Genomic DNA, 18,634 nt, shown 5'->3' with positions numbered 1-18,634 from the left:
CGAGTTAAACGTGTCCCAAAACTGACTTCTCCAACTGTTGGAGCGGATTAAAACGTCACCGCACCGTTATAGCACAGCTTCGCCAACTGCAATTCTCAAATTGACGCATAAGTCATCTACCCTTGCTCGTATCCCCCATCCGTTTCTCGCACCATTTGAGCTGAATGGGCGCGATGCGCGTATTATAACCTCTATTATCATCGTCGCTGACTGTCGCTGGTCGATTGGAGGTAATTCATACCGCATTCAAATAATGTGCCGCAGCTGTGCTCTCTGCCACTCTATCATGATGGTCAAATCCGAATGGATTGAAACCGAAACGCGCCACGACCATTCGCAATTCCAGCGCCCCGCTCGCTCTCTCTCCCTTTTCTCTCGCTCTGACAAGTCCCCCCGAAGGGTTCGCGGGACGAGTACCGTTACCCCCAAAGGGAAATTAGAAACCTGTGCTCTCACGCGCCAGGGTTGGGACCCCAAAAGGGGGGAGACATACATGTGCACACGCTTCGGAAATTATGATTGCCCTGGAGCAAGAAGTGAGTAAGTCAACGAGCAGCAGCTCAGTGCGCCGGTCTCTTTTAAATTGATTTTCTCCTGGCTTGGCCTGCTAAGGTGGGAAGCTGAGGCAACGTGACATTCACAATGCAGGAGGGCGCGCGCGCCGAGGCCAACTGAGATCCCGAGATCTGGCAAACGGCTTTTAATTAAACCTGCCATTTGACATTCAATTTTGCGCGCGCGGAGGCCGAAGATTTTAACCGCGCGATAGCGTCACCAGTGGTAATCAATAATAATATTCCTTTCTCGAGGCAGGGGGGAGAGCGTACGTGAAATTTATTGCCACCGTTAATTGATTTTTATTGGCGACGATTTAGGTGTGCGATAGGGTTTCGGGGGCGTAGTCAGGGCGCGAAAGCAATTCCCAGATCAGCTGGAAGAGCTGTTACGTTGCTGTGACAGCTGATCAGAGCTTTGTTTGCAAACTGATTGACGGGCGCGAACGATTATCGATGAACGCCCTTTGAAACAGGGGGCGTGACGCCCCTTGCCTTTCACGCACAATGGCGCATTTCTGCCACTCGAAACGCTGGACATTCGAGTCGATAGTATCTGATCGAAGGTAATCGGAGTAGGCCGTGTGAGTGTAAATCAATTTCTCCTTTTTGCCACGGAACAGGTTTTTCGTTTCACCCGATCTAGTAGCCTGTGCAGGGCGAGAGCGCGAGCGGGGAAGGAAAACTAGCTATCGCTACCGATGGGCGAATAATCACAGAGAAGAGCGTCCGGATTTTCGGTGCTGAACTGTTCTGAGTTGTTCCCTCTCCGGGGATCGATGAATAGTTTTATAATTATACAGTGGAACTGGGAGCCAATCGATTCCATCTTGACTATCTGATAGTGAACGGTTTGTCTTGCAGCAAGCTAACTGTTTATTCTGTAGGTCAACTAATTGTGGTAAAGCAGCATGCTTTTGAAGAAGTACGCAGGGCTGGTAGCTACAGAGATTCTCCATGAAAAGATTTAGAGATTCCTCCGGGGATGCCTATAGATTCTTTAAGCAATAGGGTCCTAAAGCCCTGTTCCAATTTTAGTATACTGCTTCGCGACTAAAAATGGATGAACCAACGTGCGAAGTTCGATTTTTGACCAACTTCGCCGCGTCGCGAGTCACTTCGCTATAGTGCGCATCTATGCCCTCCACCGTGTGCATTATGCGCACTATTGAGAATAAAGCTGCGACGTTGCGAAGTTGGTCAAAAATCAAACTTCGCACGTTGGTTAACACATTTTTCAACGCGAACCAGTATACTAAACGCTTAAGTTGAGGCCCGAAACACATTTTTTTCTGGTTTTTGAGATTTTGTCCAACATCTTGGTTCAAACTCAAATTTTGGGTGTATTTTGTTTTCCGTGTACCTCCCAAAATGTCAGATAGGAACAGCCTAGTGTTAGTACTTTTTAAAAAATGAAACCCCAGTCAAACATGTTCAAAAGTGTCAAGGTTCAAATTTGGACCAATTTTATAAATTTAAGATTAAATATGATAGAGTCGTTAGTTGAGCGGGAAAATTTGCCAAGGTAGTAGCAAGGACACGCTCTGTCGTGTTGTTTAATAAAAACAAGATTTAAACAAACATTTTAGGACCCTATTCATCCTGAAATTCGTCTCAAGGCATGCTTAGATGATACTGTTCCCAATTGCTTCAGGAAGCTCTTCAGCAATCCGATGATGATTCGTCTAGTACTCTTCGTCTATCAATTATTCTAAGATATTCAACAAATAATTCTCGAGACGTTTCAATGATATTTGCTCCGACCATTTTCATATGCATTCTTTCAGAAATTACCACAAACAAGCGGTCTCTTAAGTTCCTATTATTTAGACACTCAGTCATCCCTGAGTTCGTTAATTGTAATCAAAGCTTTGAACGATCCTTCCGCGGACATTGAATAACTTCAATTCTCTCGCGTGTTCACGATTTCCATGCGAAATGAAGCCTTCAACTGCATCATTCATGAATAGAGCCTAACCCGCCCTCTAGTCGCTCGAGCTCAAAGTAAATTGCAATCAGCAGACAACTGGTTGACAGGGGCTCCCCAAGTCATATTTCCACACCGCCCAACGACGACGACGAGCACCAACCAATGTGTGTGCTCAGCTTAATTGAATAGTTTTGTAATTACTCTCATGGAGGTGCACTCTCGCAACTGGTCCAAGCTGAGCTCGAGATACGCCCAAGATTACCCGCTCCGCGTTGCCGCCGCGGCACTAAATGAATGTTGTTTTTCTTCTGCACGCCCCGCGCGCGCCTCGGATTCCTCTGTCACTCACGCTCTACTCGCCGCCGCCGTGCTGCCGCGCCGCTTCGAGTCCATATCACGGCTTGTTTGACTGTCGAAACAATTTGTTTCCATGTTTATAATAGCATAAAGGCAACCCCTGCGCCGCGCCGCTTCGCGGCCAAGCGTTTTATTGTGGGAGACTTTCGCTCCGGTTCAAATTCACCTTCTTTTCATCATTTTCATTTTCTCGTGTGATCCCCTGCAACAAGTTGATGATGACGCGAAAATGAACCTCATCGCTTGAGAAGAGATCAATCTCGACCTCGTAAACAGTGCCGAAAGTGCAAAAGCAGCAAGTTTTGACCCCATCACCAGGCAATTTCATGGGACATTTCGGTGTGGGAAGCCATGTTGGTTCGAAGCGACCATGTTAAGTGGTTCATCCAAGTTGGCCGCGACGCGAACAATCAAAGCGTGCCACGTGTCCAAACAAAGTTCAATCGGAAATGTCAAACATCGCACGACGAACGATTGTCCGCGATGCACTCCGATCGATGAATCGCGCGCTATCTGCGCTGTAATCGGATCAGTTTCTAACTGTTCTTTCTTCACCATTGTTGTAACCTGCTTCGATGTCCAAGAAAAAAGGGGGGCACCCTGTAAGAAAGCCTCGATGGCGCGAGCGGGGCGCACGTTACGCTGAGCTCATGCCAAAAGTGAGTCGCCGCTTCGACTTCGAGAGGAGCGTGGACAGGAACATATTCAACACCGACCGAACCGATTCCGCTACGGAGTGTGGAGGCATTACTGTTTAGTAAGTAAATATCAGGAAATTGATATTTAAATAAGGCACACAACATTTTATCGGTAACATCATACGGTGCGAGGAGTGCGGAGCGCTGTGCGGACATGATGCGCAAGTCATTAGCGTCGTCGTCGTCGCCTACTTCGCATTATTTTTTTTTTTTTCTGAGGAAAAACGACAAACTTGGAGAGGACGTTGGAACAATTTTTCGGACAAACATTTGATTTGGAGTGTACGCCCGGGAGGAAGCGAGTATTTACCTGCGTTGTGGTCTAAATTATACCGATTGGAGACGAGGTGTTTAGCGCTAGGTGTGACGAAGCTTACGTCAGCCACACACTGACACTTGAATTCGACTAATCCGGTATGCAAAATTCGTCCGAATTCGGCGAATGGCTGAAAGCAGCTGCAGTTCGCAGTTTTTTTTGCTTTAATTTTGCGAAACAATGCAACCAATTCATGATTTATCGAGCACCGGTATTGTCACCGCAATCAAATCGATGATGGTGCGGAAATCGAGAAATCAAGAATGTAAACATTTTACTGTTTGAAAAAGGGTTACCGATTGCGCGAGTGTGGCACGACGAGTTTACGTTAAGAAAGGGTCGGAAGCATAAAAGTCAAGCACTTTCTTTATCGTCATGTCAATATCGACTTTTCCTGGTCGATGTTGCTGGTGGTTTTGCCTTATGAGTGTAGTTAAGAAACGCGGAAGAACAAATCACTGACAAGTTATTTGGTTCATCAAAGTAGGCCATAAATTTATCTCTAAGTAACTTCGACAGCACAGACTATTTAACTTTTCTCCTTTACTTTACTTTATTCAGCTTTTGATGCTTGAAAATGCTTCTGAGAAGCTTAGTCTCTAAAATCTTCCTGAATATTTCCAGTCAGCATTACTAACGATATTACCGCATTGTTATATTTATTACATTGAGAATTCTTTCGTAATGCAATTGAAAAACTTCTAAGATGCTCTTAGACACTTATTAGATTAGATTTTGAATTTGTTCAGGGGGTCATCCAAAAATGACGTCCTTCATTTGGGGGAGGGGGGACAGTAGCGTAGCTAGGGTGTGCGGTCCGCATCGGGCCCCGGGTTCCTAGGGGCCCCGAAATCGTAGTGAATATTTCTCATAGCAGTAGAAATTCAGTTTTTGTATACTCAAAGGGAAAACCAGGTTTAAGTATCCAATCTACGAAGTATACCGTAACTACGCTAACGCTAACTCAAAGGGAAAACCAGGTTTGGAGGGAAACTGAATTGGTTATGTGTAGGGGCTCCTGTGGCATCTAAGCATCAAATTCCAATTTTCCAACAACACTCTAAGAGTTCATCAATGGGATTGCTTCGCTAATTCTCCCAGAATTTACTAAGCATTTCCTTGGAGCCGTTCTTGGATAAATCCTGGATAAAATCTTTGAGATTTTTGGAATTTTGGAGATTTTGGAAAGATTTGTTGTAAAAATCCCAAAGGAAGCTTGGGAAAAAATTGTCAAGGCATTTTTAGATGAATTTGAAGTTGCTATATTAAAGAAACTCTGAACGAAAAGAAGAGGAAATTCAAAACAAATCTTCGGAGGAATGTCTAGAGTTATTTCTGAATTCTATGGAAAAATCGCTGGATGAGTTTCGAGAAAGATCACTTCCATGAGAAACGAATATTCGAAGAAATCCCTGGAGTAATTATTTGGAAAAATGAATTCTTCAAGCAATCTGAACGAAAATCTGAGAGGAATATTTTGTACAATTTGTGAAGGAATCGTTCAATGAATTCCTGAGGAAATCATTGAATTATTAACTGAAGCAAACACCTGAATTTCATTTTCAGGAAACCATTAAGTACATATAGTTATCTTTGGCGTAACGGTATGAAAAATCCCTACATCAACTGGTTGGATTCTTCGAAGAACCTTTATTGAAACGTGAAAATCCTAATCAGTCTCTTTTGATCACGCTTTTCAGTCATAAGGTCTCTAAATTCATATTTTTTATTTTTACTTAGCCGTAACTACACAGTACCAAAAAATAATGTGATTTACGTCTTTTGGGATGCACATAAAAGAAGCGAGCCGAATGACGTAAATTTGTGTCGAGTTTCAAATACGTTAGTGTCTGATTCGGCAAGTGTCGATCACAGTTCCATCGTTTTCGTGTTCTTTAACATTTAAAATTACATTTTTTGTTCAATACATCTTCAAGGACACGTTTTTGTGCCGTTCCATCACTTACATCATGTGTCATTCAGTCATAACCAGAATTACGTCCAGAGTAATTTTCATTATTTTTAAGAGTGTAGCCCTGTTGCCGAAATTCAATTTCAATAAATAACTAAATAAATAGAAATAAATTAGGTATTGGAAAAAGCGTGACAGAGGAGGGAGGGGGGTCAAAAAATCCCGAAAAATGTTAAACGTCATATTTGAATCGTCCCCAGCAATGCTTCTGTTGGGAAGTGGACGATTGCCTGACATGTCTATGATAAATTTCTGAAGAGATTATCAACCCAGAATCCGTTAATGCTTACCAGATGTCGGAATGAAATTTACCAGTTTCCCAGGTAGATCTCTTACAGATTTTTTTCCCAAACTTTGTATAATTAGAGATTTTGATGACTACTCATCTAGATCCAGTTACAGATTTCAAGAACGATACGATGCAAATTATTGACAAGGTTAATGTTGATATTCTTAGATCGTGACAAATTTGCTATGTGATTCTTTCTAAAATATGGGTGAATTCTACAGCGGGATTCGCTGGTTGGAACACGAATGCCTTCTAACTAATGAATCCTACCCGTTAGTTGGAACGACTGACAACCTTCGGAGTGGTTCGAAAATAACCAAGCAAGCGAGACCATTTTTCGTTTTCGCGTCGCCAGAGTGATTTTTTCGATCTACGCTTCTTCAGCTTGGTAGTGGTTCGCAAATAACCAAGCAAGCGAGACCGGTTTTCATGTAATCCAGCTTAAGTGCTTTATTTCGGTTTGCGCTTCTTTGGCTTGGTTGATTTATAAATAACCAAGCAAGCGAGACCGGTTGTCGTTTTCGCTCCGTCAGAGTGTTTTTTTTTCGGTCTGCGCGTAATTTGTGCGAAGTAACCAATAATGTGGACGATGTGCTCCAAAAACTACTTGTTGATATTTCGTAGATTGAGGGCGGGCTCTTTAACCCCATCTATAGTGTGTAGTCTGTCAATTGAGGGCTTGATTTCAAAGTTCTTCGTGAAAACTTTCTTCTGGAAAGAGATTCTCTTCCCCTGACGCGGGTTTTCGTGCTAGTGTCTCTGCTTGCGGGTTCGTACATTCATTTTTGGCCCATCATACAGGAGACTGACTGTTCGTACACATCACTCACAGCAGTACAATCTTGATAGTATCGTTTTTCAGATTACTCCAGTGCTATAGGCAGATGCCTTGCTACAATAGATGGTAAAATCAAATCTTAAAGCTATTTCCTACAGGGTGCCCGCAAATTATCCGAACATCAAAATATTGGAAAGATTGTCTCGCATTGAAAACAATGAAAAATCAATGTCCATGTACCTTTCATAATACATCTATATAGTAACACAAAATACAACTTTAAAAAATTTCGAAATGATTGCTTGTTATTGAAATAGGCAAATTTAAATTTTTCGGAGATGTTTTTCCTGAGGGCCGCTAGTCATACTGGAGCAGTGTTATCCCTAAAACCTAAAAGACATGAATCCAAATGTCCTATTATTATTTGAAGTAATCTACAGGTTAGTGGCTTCAAGTTATACTGGAAATAGAAAATTGTACGGTTCAAATCCAGTGAGTTCTATGGACATTTCTCTTTCGTCATAAAGCTCCGAAAACAGCTCCCTTTAAGACACGTCAATACTTTTGGGTTGGTTTTGCAATTATTTGAAATCGGAAATGAGTCAAACTTACTTCTTAAGAATGTAATAAGCCAATGTTTAAAACCATGCAAGAATATTGATCCTAGTATGCTTGATTGTATAGAGCCATGTCTTCAAAATTTGTTCGGATAATTTGCGGACACCCTGTATTATTGAAATAGGAGTATCAAGGGATAACCTCTTCAATTCCAATAATTACAACCACTCTTATTATTATTATCTTTATTATCGAGACTTTCAGCCGGAGGCTGCCAACCACTCTTTTTTGATCATGGTTTATACGTCTCTAATCACGGAGACATTCAAATAAGTGTTTTCGTCACCATTATTCCGGGTTCTAATAAATTCACAGTGCATGGACTCAGAATTGATCTATTCCTCCGAACAATACAATTTTGCAACAATTTTATTCCATCCGTAAAAGCTGGATCACAAAATCTCCAACACAGTGGCATTTATATTAGAAATCATCCCTAAGAATACCCCTTGGAGACAGCCTTGTGATCCGTTATACCAACATTGAGCTTTATACTTACCATTGGCTAAGCCACCGGTGTCGAATTTCCAAGTTTCCTGCCATCGCCAAATGTAGGAGAGAACCCCAGTGTTGATTGCTTGGTGTATTGAATAGGAATGAATCTTTATTCTCTGTCTTCATTCTTCAATCTCTACAATTAAGCCTGATTCGCTGCTGACAAGTAATTTCTCAGCCTATCTTAATGCATGGGAAGTTTCTGGAAGGAATCGCTCAAGAATGCGCTTTTTTCTGATTGCAGTACGCAGTTGAAAAGAAACGTCAGTTCAAATGAGAGTCTCTGTAGAAAATTTCTGCAAGGAATAGACGAGAAATTTCTTTAGCGATTCCTTTTCAGCAGCAAACCAGGCTACTAAGACTACTAAGATTGACCTAGCATACTGAGATCCTACAATCATTAGCACTAGCGAGCACCCAACCACCGAGTCGTTCAATGTAGAGGAGACCCTACGAGTGAATCCCCACTGTATGAGAACGATCCTCTGCTGTTTTTATATTCTTAACATTCTTAGCAGATCTGGAAAATTTCTGACGAGATCTTTGATGGATTTTAAACTAAATGCTAGTTGCATTTGGGGCCCTGGGCAAGATTTTTAGATGATTTCTAGTGAGATTCTTTGACTGGCCATGAGTTGCATCGAAGAGGGCGGTAAAATTCACCCCCTAAGCACATTGTAACCATGAACAGCGGTAGAATACTTTATGGCCTTGAGATTCATAATCGAAGCATTTTTTCTACGAAATTGACACCGTTAGAAGTCACTGAGTTTACTTCCATGTACCTCACCCAGCTTGCAATACCGTAGTAAAATTGTATAGATGCTCTCGAGCATTTCTGGCAAAGACGAAATAAAGGCCCAGTCCTTCTTATAACAAACCATCCCGTGGAAAGCTGGACATGCACTGTGATTCTCATTATTCTATTTGTTGGATTATACTGTAAAATTGTTCGCGCCAACTACTCCGTTTGAACTTTGTAATAGCTTCTGCAATGCTGTGTATTGAGAGTATCTTTCATTAATATTTTTACAAAAAACGATGAAATCAAATCAAATGACTTTAAAACCACTTCTATTACTAAAAGCACTTTTAAACACTTATCCGCCTCATCACCGAACCGGATTTACTTCCTTCAACCGCTCCTATCATTAGACATCATCATTCCCCAAAAAAGCAACCATTCGCGCGACACATTTCTGCGCTCATCCAAAAACCCAACCCCTTAACCTCATTGTCCACAACACATCGACTTTCATCGTGCTCCTCCTTGCGGATGGTGCGGTGATGTGCGGAGCGCGCAGTGGAGATATGTGTTCTGCATATGGCATCCATATGAGAGCACTCTTGTCCAGTGTACATATTTCGACCGACGCGTCTCGTAAATTAATAACAATAATCCTGTACGCGTCGCCATTCCGCCATTGTCTCACCCCAAGCCCCCCGCCGAATCGTCGACTACACACGCAAATTGTCGTCCTCTTTCGCTTTGCATACTAAGTCATACCAGGCTAGTATGGGTGGGTTGGGGTTCGCATCCAAGGAGCCCGGCGAGGGCGGACGAAGAGAAGACGATCAACGCGCGCGGACAAAGTCGCCTGTTCAATTTCGCTTCTTGCCCTTTTTCCGCTTGGCCAGCACTTTTTTGCTCAACGTCGCGCACCCGCAATTCAACGAGCTGGCGGTTGGTGGCGGTGGCGGTGCGGAAAAGAAGCAACCAAAGGCAGTGGTCGATGTGTACAGTATTGAACAAAACAATTTCCAATTTTTTATACAAAACGGTCAACTTAGATCTAGGTATATTTTGATTCTCAAAATATATTTTTTAGTAATTTTTGCAATCACGAATTCTTTGAGGGGTCTTCCTTAGCCGAATGGTTAGAGTTCGCGGTTACAAAGCAAAACCATGCTGAAGGTGTCTGGGTTCGATTCCCGGTCGGTCCACGATCTTTTTTTAATTGAAATTTCCTTGACTTCCCTGGGCATAGAGTATCATCGTACCTGTCGCACGATATACGAATGCGAAAATGGCAACTTTGGTAAAGAAAGCTCTCAATTAATAACTGTGGAAGTGCTCGTAGTGCTGAGAAGCAGACTCTGTCCCAGTAAGGACGTAATTTCAAGAAGAATTAGAAGATGTTAAAATTCAATTTTTTTACTAAAGTTGACAATTTTTTATGGGAAATCGAAAAAGTCGCTATTGTATTGTCCAACACTGTACACCGATATCTCCTGTACACTCTCGCGGCGGGTGAGTCCGGCTGGAATATTTATGGCTGACTTCAATCAAAACATATCGCGGAATGTTTTGTGTGCGCTGCATTTGTGACTGCCAGCCAGGCCAGCAAGCAACAATCGGTCCCGGGCACGCGATCCGTACCCAAGATGGGCCCCGATGAAGAGTACCTACCTAACATGTATACAATAAAGTGCGAAATCATCGACGATTCGCATCCCACTTTGGCTACTTTGTTCGTTCGATTCGGACCGAGAGGATGAGTAGGCCGTGCGTCGATGGAAAGCCGTTTCCGTGCTTTTAACGATTGCTAAGATCGAGTGGTTTTTGATTGATCGTCCACCAGTGGCTCTGTCACTTAATGCCATCGCGCAGTAGTCTTGGCGTGTTGCTGCAATGCAAAGGCTCTTACTTCTGCGGGAGAGATTGACTTTGTATTCGTTGTTGCCTAAGGTGGCCCATTTTAATATGAAAAAAATCGAACTATTTTAAGGAACACCTCCTAAATTTGTTAATTTCCAGGTCAACATACATAACAATCATCAATTTAGAACAGTGCATCGTGAACATCAATGCCCAATGCTAAAAATATCGATTTTCGTCTTACGGAAACTAGGTAGAGCGCAAACGTCAAACTCGAACAAAAGCGATACGAGCGCCACGAGTGAGCATGTACAACATTACCAAATATTAGAATCAAGCGCTATTTTGTTGTACGATAAAAAAAAGAAAACGATTGTCTTTTTAGAGACTTGGCCACTATTTTAATGCAGGTCTCTATTTTTAATGAAAGGCCATCGGTCTCTCTTTTGAAAAATGGTCTTTCCCAAATTAATCATTCCTGTTGCAAAATTCTAGAGGCTCCAGAGAAACCAGACACCAACGTGACTATTCTGCAGGTTCTAAGAAAATATATTTTATGTTTTTTCTCGAGCAGAAGCTTAAGAAATTCTTTTACAGATTTCTATTGGATTACTTGAGAAGTTCATCTTGATATCCCAGGAATTCGTCTATAAACTCCTTCAGTGATTTTTCAAAGAATTCCTTGAGGAATTTCTCCAGAATTCGCTCCTTAAAAGCCTTGAGTACTGAAACGTTACTTAAACTATTTATTTCCACAGGGGTTGTAAAAGTTTTCACAGGTATTTCTTCTAGAGATGTTACCACTTATTCACCATCACACGAATTGTAATCAGAATTCCAAAATCATGATAATGACTCCTGGTAGGTATCATGATTTCAGTGTGTGTGTGTGTGTGTTTTTTTTTATCTTAGAGCGTAGTCCGCAGTTGAAAAGTACTGAGCAGGATAATAGGACAAGAAACGGTCAAGAAATGATTCCGCTACCGAAATTCCTTGAGCTGCGGACTGTTAATAAGTAGAGCCGATTTCGTAACGCCTGCCGTGTAAATCAAATGGAGCTGTCACTTTTCCGTGCGGGAAAATGTTCCGCTCAATTATTCCACAAGTAATAGAGACGTAGGAGATCAGCTGTCAGAGTACTTCGCTTTTTACCTGTGGACTAGTCTTATGAAAATACACCATAATTTGGACTCATGAGTCAGATTGCAATAACGGAACACAAGCGTTATGTTTTTGTATCTGATTGTTCGGAATCATGTATCAAATGCTCGGAATCATGACTCGCGCATCCGTTTATGATCTAGGGCAACGCTTCCTTAGTGGCGGTAGCTCCAATAGTGCGTCATTAATGGAACCATTCTAAAAACACACCTCCACTAAAGGAACAGTGTTCTTTGTATTTATGCAAGGCTTTTTGCAGAGAAATTTTGAATAAGTCGTTATTTTCATACATTTAAATGATAGAAGAATTTGAGATCTATCGACTGATACGTTAAAATCACATATTCCATGATATTATCATCACATTTAAGCTGTTTTCCCTTAGGTGCACCACTAATGGTACATTTGCCCTATTTATAGTTCTGTCAGTCAACCCGATGAAGTGAAAACAAAAAAAAGGCAGAATGAGATTCGAACCAAGAACCTACTGATTGAGAGTCATTTGGAGCACAGCGTGCCGCTTAGTGTTGTCACGCTGGATGTTACGCTTTAGAAGAATCATGATTATGACTTTTTTCGAGACATCATCCTTGAAAAAATCCTGGATAAATTCTTCCAGTACATCCAGCTATCTGAAGAGAAATGCTGAGTTGAAATCTTGAACAACAGTTTTGGAGGAAATCCTAAGAATTAAGTACAGTCATAGGGATATTACTGGTGATTTCTCAAAGATGTTGCAAACGGAAGTCTTGGACAAAATTCATGATAAATTCCTGGAGAAATTAAGACATTCTTGAAAAAATTCTGAAAGACTATTTGGAGGAATTCCTAAAAATAATGATGGAGTATGTAGAGCAATATCTGAAAATATCCCTAGAAACATTTAAGGTTAAACTCTTGAAGGTTACTTGATTTGAAATCTTGAAGGATTTTCTTTAAAAATACGTAAATTAATCACTAAATGAACTCCTAAAGAAATTTCAGAGTGATAGCTGACGGAAATTCAAGACAAATACCTTATTTATTTCCAAGAGAAATATTTGGTCGGATTCTCTTAACATTTTTTTTATGAATACTCTCATGAGATGAGATCTCTGAAGTTACCACCAGTCGCTACTCCAGACACTATTTCAAAGTTTGTCTTGAAAAATTCCTAAAAAACTGTTTGGTAGAATTGCTAAAAAAATGGTGGAATATGTAGAGCAATATTTGAAATTATCCCTAGAAAAAATTAAGGTTAAACTCTTGAAGGTAAATTGGTTTGGAATCTCGAAGGATTTTCTTTGAAAATCCGTAAATTAATCACTAAATGAACTCCTAAAAAAATTTCCAGCATGATAGCTGACGGAAATTCAAGACAAATACCTTATTTATTTCAAAGAGAAATATTTGGTCGGATTCTCTTAGGATTTTTTATGAATACTCTTAGCTCCTCATTTCTGTTTTGTTCCTTTTAGTTTTGTTGGTTTCTGTTAGGTTCTTGTTTTGGTCTTAAAACTGTTTTGGTCTTAAAACTTGTTTTGGTTTTAAAACCGCCAGTCGCTACCCCAGACACTACTTCAAAGTTTAAGTGGAACCACAGGTTGCAAAAATTTAAACAAGTCTTAATTAAAAGTAGTTTTCAAATTTTCTCTTTTTATTAAGAAAAATAATCTTTGTTTTACCATTACTTCATGCATATTTAAGGTGAAGATGGATCGAAGCCAAACTTCAAATTTTCAAGAGCATGGATCTGGAGAACCAAACATCCGTTTAAGCTGAAAACTTAATCGATTGGTCACTAACTGGAGATGACCAATCGATTAAGTTTTCGACTCAAACGGATGGTTGGTTCTCCAGATCCGTGCTCTTGAAAATTTGAACTATGGCTTCGATTTATCTTCACCTTAACCGATTTCAAATATTTATGCATGTTAAGAAGCAACTGTTTCTAAACTGTGTGTAGAAAAATAGTTTTGACAAATTGTTCAAAAATATGCTATTTTTAAAGAAAAATACTAATTTCCATAAAAAAATCATGTTATTAGTTAGTTTTCATTGAATTCCTAAGTCAAAATGTTTTTTTAGTGAAATGTGTTATACACACAGTCTAAAAACAACTTATTTAGCTTCAAAAGCATGCAAAGATATTTAGAATCGGTTAACTATCCATGAAAAAGAGAAAAAAATAGGAGAAAACTTCTTTTTGCCAAGACTAGTTTTGATTTCAGACCAATTCGATGTACGATAAACTTTTCATAAATTAAATTTTGAAATGAATGGTGCTAAAGGCTTCAAAACTAGTTAGAAAATGACAAAGTTATGAAGACTACAGGGTGATTACTATTTCCTGTCAGTGAAATAAGTAATCATAGAAAAAAGATGATTGTATGCATTTTGATTATCAGTGCATATCCAGTTTTGGACATCTATAACATTTGTCTTCACTGTACATAGGTAACATATTTATTTTTTCACCTTAATTTCCAGCCACATGCGTTGTATCAGAAGCATTACAGTTAACACGAACGTTATTCAGAAGCATATATTTTAACCAAAAAAGACATATTTTTTTCGCTTAAATTTTCCATAATCAGTCTTATGCTATTCCTTAGTAAGTCTGGAAGATTGTGGTAACATACTGTTTTAATCAGGCAAATTTTTTAGTGGAGTTTAGTCGAAAATACATATGTGTGGAAAACGTGCGTGCCAGGTGTTATGCCTTTAAAACAACATATATGGCTAAAAACTAAGGTAAATGAAAAAAATTTAATCTTTACTTTGTCAAAACAAACTTTATTGATGTACTAAACAAGATGTACACTGGAAATTAAAATTCATACACACATCTTTTATTTACGATCAGTTACTTTACTGACAGGAATTAGTAATCACCCTGTACACTGAAGGTCTTTTTTTATAACTTCAAAATTTACCTTCAATACGCTTACACTACCTCTACATCTTAATATTTTTTGTTCAAACTTTGAGGTTTGGTTAGAATTCAGAAGAACAAACGAATTTTTGATTTGAGAACTTACGAAAAAAATAGGTCGCACCCTAATGTACATATACGCTACGATAGAAATGACGTCATATGTGTACAATCAAATTTGATGTTTACACAAGTAAACAGATTGCCTTGTCTTGTGTATGCCGTGGTTATAAGACACGGACACCGTCTTCAGCCATTTAGCTGCACAGACTGTAACTTAACACTAGACAACGGACAAGCATGCTCCAATGGTACAGCCGAGAAACATTCCTGACGAAAAGTTTCAATGGCTGCAGCGGGAATCGAACCCACACATCATGACACGATGCGCTCATTGCCTTGACGACACTAACCGCACGGCCACGAAGTTATATTGCGCATTTCTTTCACCACTGGACTATCGCAGAAGTTATTACAAGTGCGGAAATGCTAATAAAATGCGCGATTGCATCAAATCGTGTCGTTGTCTTCAGTGGGGTTATTCCTCGTAGTCCTTGTCGTAGTCCAAAGAATAACCCCGCTGAAGACTCCAACATGATTCGATGCAATTCCGCACTTTTATTCGCATATTCGCACTTATGAAGTCGCACTTCGCAGTCCAGTAGTGAAGGAAATACACAATACAGTCAACTCTCCTTTACTCGATATACAGTGTCTCAATTTCCAGCTAGAGAATTATAGTAAAAGTTGATTTTCATGGCTACTTCGATAGTCCCTTGGATCGCATTTGCACTGGTTTTGTATTCTATAACACGAAACCTCCCTGTCTCGATGACTCCTTCAATATCGAGTTATGGAAACTTGACTAGGGAAATTCGCTTTTTTTACCGAGGCGGAGCCCAAAAAAAAGAGTTTTTGGACAACCTTAACCGTAACATGGCCATCTTTATTCAAAAAAAAGTACGGCTCCAAAATGTTTAAAAAATGATACGTCTTGCATAATTTGAACAAAATTGGAGCACTTTTGAAAAAAATACATTTTTTGTGGAGATGCCCGTTATTCCTTATAAAGGAATGTCAGTTTTTCTAGGATTTTTTTTGTTTCTTAACAAAAAGTCTTCCGGTGTGTGGCAGTCAGTTGATCGATTTTCTCCATACAAACTTCAAGCTTGTTAAGTTGATGTTAGTTGATGGATTCCGTTCAAACTTTCACAGTAGCTTCTGGAGTCTAAATAACTAAATGTAGGAAGTGCATAAAGATTTTTATAGTTTCATCATCATGGCCCACCCTACTGCTACCGTTCTGCACTGCGACCTAACCATTATTTTTTGTTCCTATATCTAGTTCACTCAATTAATTAACATAATTGCACGAAATCTCGGTTCAATGTACCAGTTCTCATGCCGTGTGCACGGCACCACTCGGCTACCGCTTGCCGCAAAGCTTGAGAAAGTAAATTAAATTACATTTTATTTATATTTAATTAATACGCTCGCTGCGGCTGTTCGGGTTACCGATTTGCGCTCTTTTGGTCGCAATATAATGATGGCAGAAGAGGTAGCTCGAGCTTTGACTTTTTTTTCGCTCTCCCCCCGTGTAAAGTTAGCTTCTTCGTTGCATCAGAGTCGTCGTCGTCGTCGTCTCTAAGCAACGCCGCGATGAGAGAGTACACGATTTTTTAATAAAATGCAAATGAGAGTTTGATTCCATGTCGAAGAAGCCCGAGGGCTCCGATTTTCGCACTGAGTCACGCCAAACTTGTGCTTGCGCTCTAATGTTGTTGTTTTTTTCAGTGTACTTTGCTTTAGTTTACTCACTCGCGGTGCGCGCGAGCAAGGGTTGCTTTAATTATTATGATGTTTCAGCGCTTGCTCATCATCATCGTCGCACCACCAAAACCACAGCAAGCTGCGCCGCCGTGGATGTTCCTACTTGTTGCTACAGCAACAAGCATTTATTGACGACATCTTCTCGCTTTTCGCTTTCACAGTCTCCCATGATGAGACTCTGGACTGGATGGTGTGGTGCCCTTTTAATTGAATCAGGAAGTGGTTCATAATATTTACCGGATTATTTTTCACTTTAGAGCGGATAATTTATCACTTTTAAATTACTTGGGTTAGCACCAGTTGGATAATCGTCGAGGAGAAGTTCAAATGTCAACGACATCTCAATTTGGTATGCCTTCGTGAGCCAATTTGTCTGTCAGAATTGAACGTGATCACATGTTTAGATGTTTATGTCAATCTGATATTTTGTATTGAGTATTGAAATGTATTTTCCGACAATTTTAATTGTAAATTTAACACTTTTATTCATTTATTAGTATTATTCCAACAATTAAAAAGTCAAACCATCATGAGTCGATATCTGAAGGGACCATCGACTCATGGAAATATCTAGCCATGGAACAGAAAAGCTTTGGGAAGCTGTTTGATGGGACCATCATAGTAACCATGATTTGTATTTAGTATTATTCGATGAGTCGATATCGAGTCATGGAACATCGACTCATTCCTTATTATCAAGGTTTTCTAGTTTCTAACTGTTTAATTATGAGTTTAGCAAGGTTATTTTTCCATAGACATTTTCGAACTGAAAAGTACTGTTTTTGTGCATATCAGTGTTGTTTTTTTTTTCAACGAAACTTTTACTCGGGTTCGCACCTGGATTCGCAAGTTTCCCCTATGATTCTTTTGCGCCAATTTTCCTGCAATCCGTTTGCGGCCGCGCCGCATACTTGGCTTTCCAGCTGTGTTGATTCATGCCCCCTGATAAGGAAGTTGTCGAGAGCCTGTGCCAACCGCTTTGAAAGAGAGTATCGACTGGGGGCGCACGACACAAACTAATGGTGATGTCGGCTGAACCCTACGGGCGTCGTCGTCTTTCTTCGTCTTCGAGGGGCAGGGCCACCTTTTATTATAATTACCTTCGCTTTATTTGATAACTGGAACACCGTCGATCGGGTCGCTTGTGCGGGTCCCGTTTTAGCCGCCGCCATTCCGAGAAACCGGTTTCTTGTGGCGGCGGACCGCCAATAATGGGACGGCTTGCGCAGAGATTAGCGCGGAATCAGAACCTCCCAGAGCCGTGTGCAATGAGCATGTGTCTATTCCAGTACAAAATATGGGCACCCGATCCAATCGAATTCACAACTTCGCATCTCTTTTCACTGCTCACATCTCTAATTGATTGTTTTGCTTCCTTTCTTTTGCAGGCTTTCTGTCGTGTTCTCCATCGCCGTGCAAACATGGAGGAACATGCATCAGCAAACCGAACGGAGGATCCTACTGCAAGTAAGTACCCCGCTGGGATTTATTTTCCGACAACTATGGATTCGCCAAACTTTCGCTTTCCGAGGTCTGTTCCTGCAATCGAATCGAACGCGAACCAATTTGAGAAATGAGCGCGGCGCGAGCTCTATATTATCAGATCTGCCTAGGCTCCTACGATCGAAATCGACTGCCAAAGTCGAAGTCGACTTTGACCATAACAATCGCAACAAAAGAGAGTAGAGTGCCAACCAAAAAAAAAAAAAAAAAACAAAGCACACCAGCTGTCAGACCGGGAGCCAACGAATCGTCGTTATTAAAACCATTAAAATAAAGCAAAATGATTGAAAACACTGCAAGCAAAACAAAAAAATCGCTTCCCAGTAGTTGGGCTCAATTAAAATAATTTTCAGTCACGATTCCGCTTCTCGATTTAGCGCGCATTCGGCGGCACATGTGTGTATGTGTGGTTGGGTTGGTTTGACAGTTGGTAGCGCACGTTGCCACCGCCGCCGACTAGACGCGATTTGGCCGTCGTCTAGTCGATTATGATTGGATGATCTCAAATAAGCGACCCCTTGCGCGAGTTCTTAGCTACCTAGGCGGTTGTGGTGGTGGCAAAGGGCGCTTTTCTTCAATTGAATCGATTGATATTGATGGTACGAGGTACTGCGGTGAGA

General features: G+C 40.6%; 1 protein-coding gene across 1 annotated transcript in view; it reads left to right on the top strand.

The window, feature by feature from the left end:
• LOC5573035 (neurogenic locus Notch protein) overlaps positions 1-18,634 on the top strand; it is a 217,971-nt gene that overhangs the window by 51,514 nt on the left and 147,823 nt on the right. Inside the window, exon 2 of the mRNA XM_021838030.1 lies at positions 17,900-17,978. Coding sequence (XP_021693722.1) covers positions 17,900-17,978 — 79 coding nt within the window. The remainder of the gene's footprint in view (positions 1-17,899; positions 17,979-18,634) is intronic.

This window comes from Aedes aegypti, chromosome 1 (genome assembly GCF_002204515.2).
Source record: "Aedes aegypti strain LVP_AGWG chromosome 1, AaegL5.0 Primary Assembly, whole genome shotgun sequence".
NCBI classification, from domain to species: domain Eukaryota; kingdom Metazoa; phylum Arthropoda; class Insecta; order Diptera; family Culicidae; genus Aedes; species Aedes aegypti.
The sequence above is the reverse complement of the archived record's forward strand: the minus strand, read 5'-3'. Positions and strand labels throughout refer to the sequence as shown.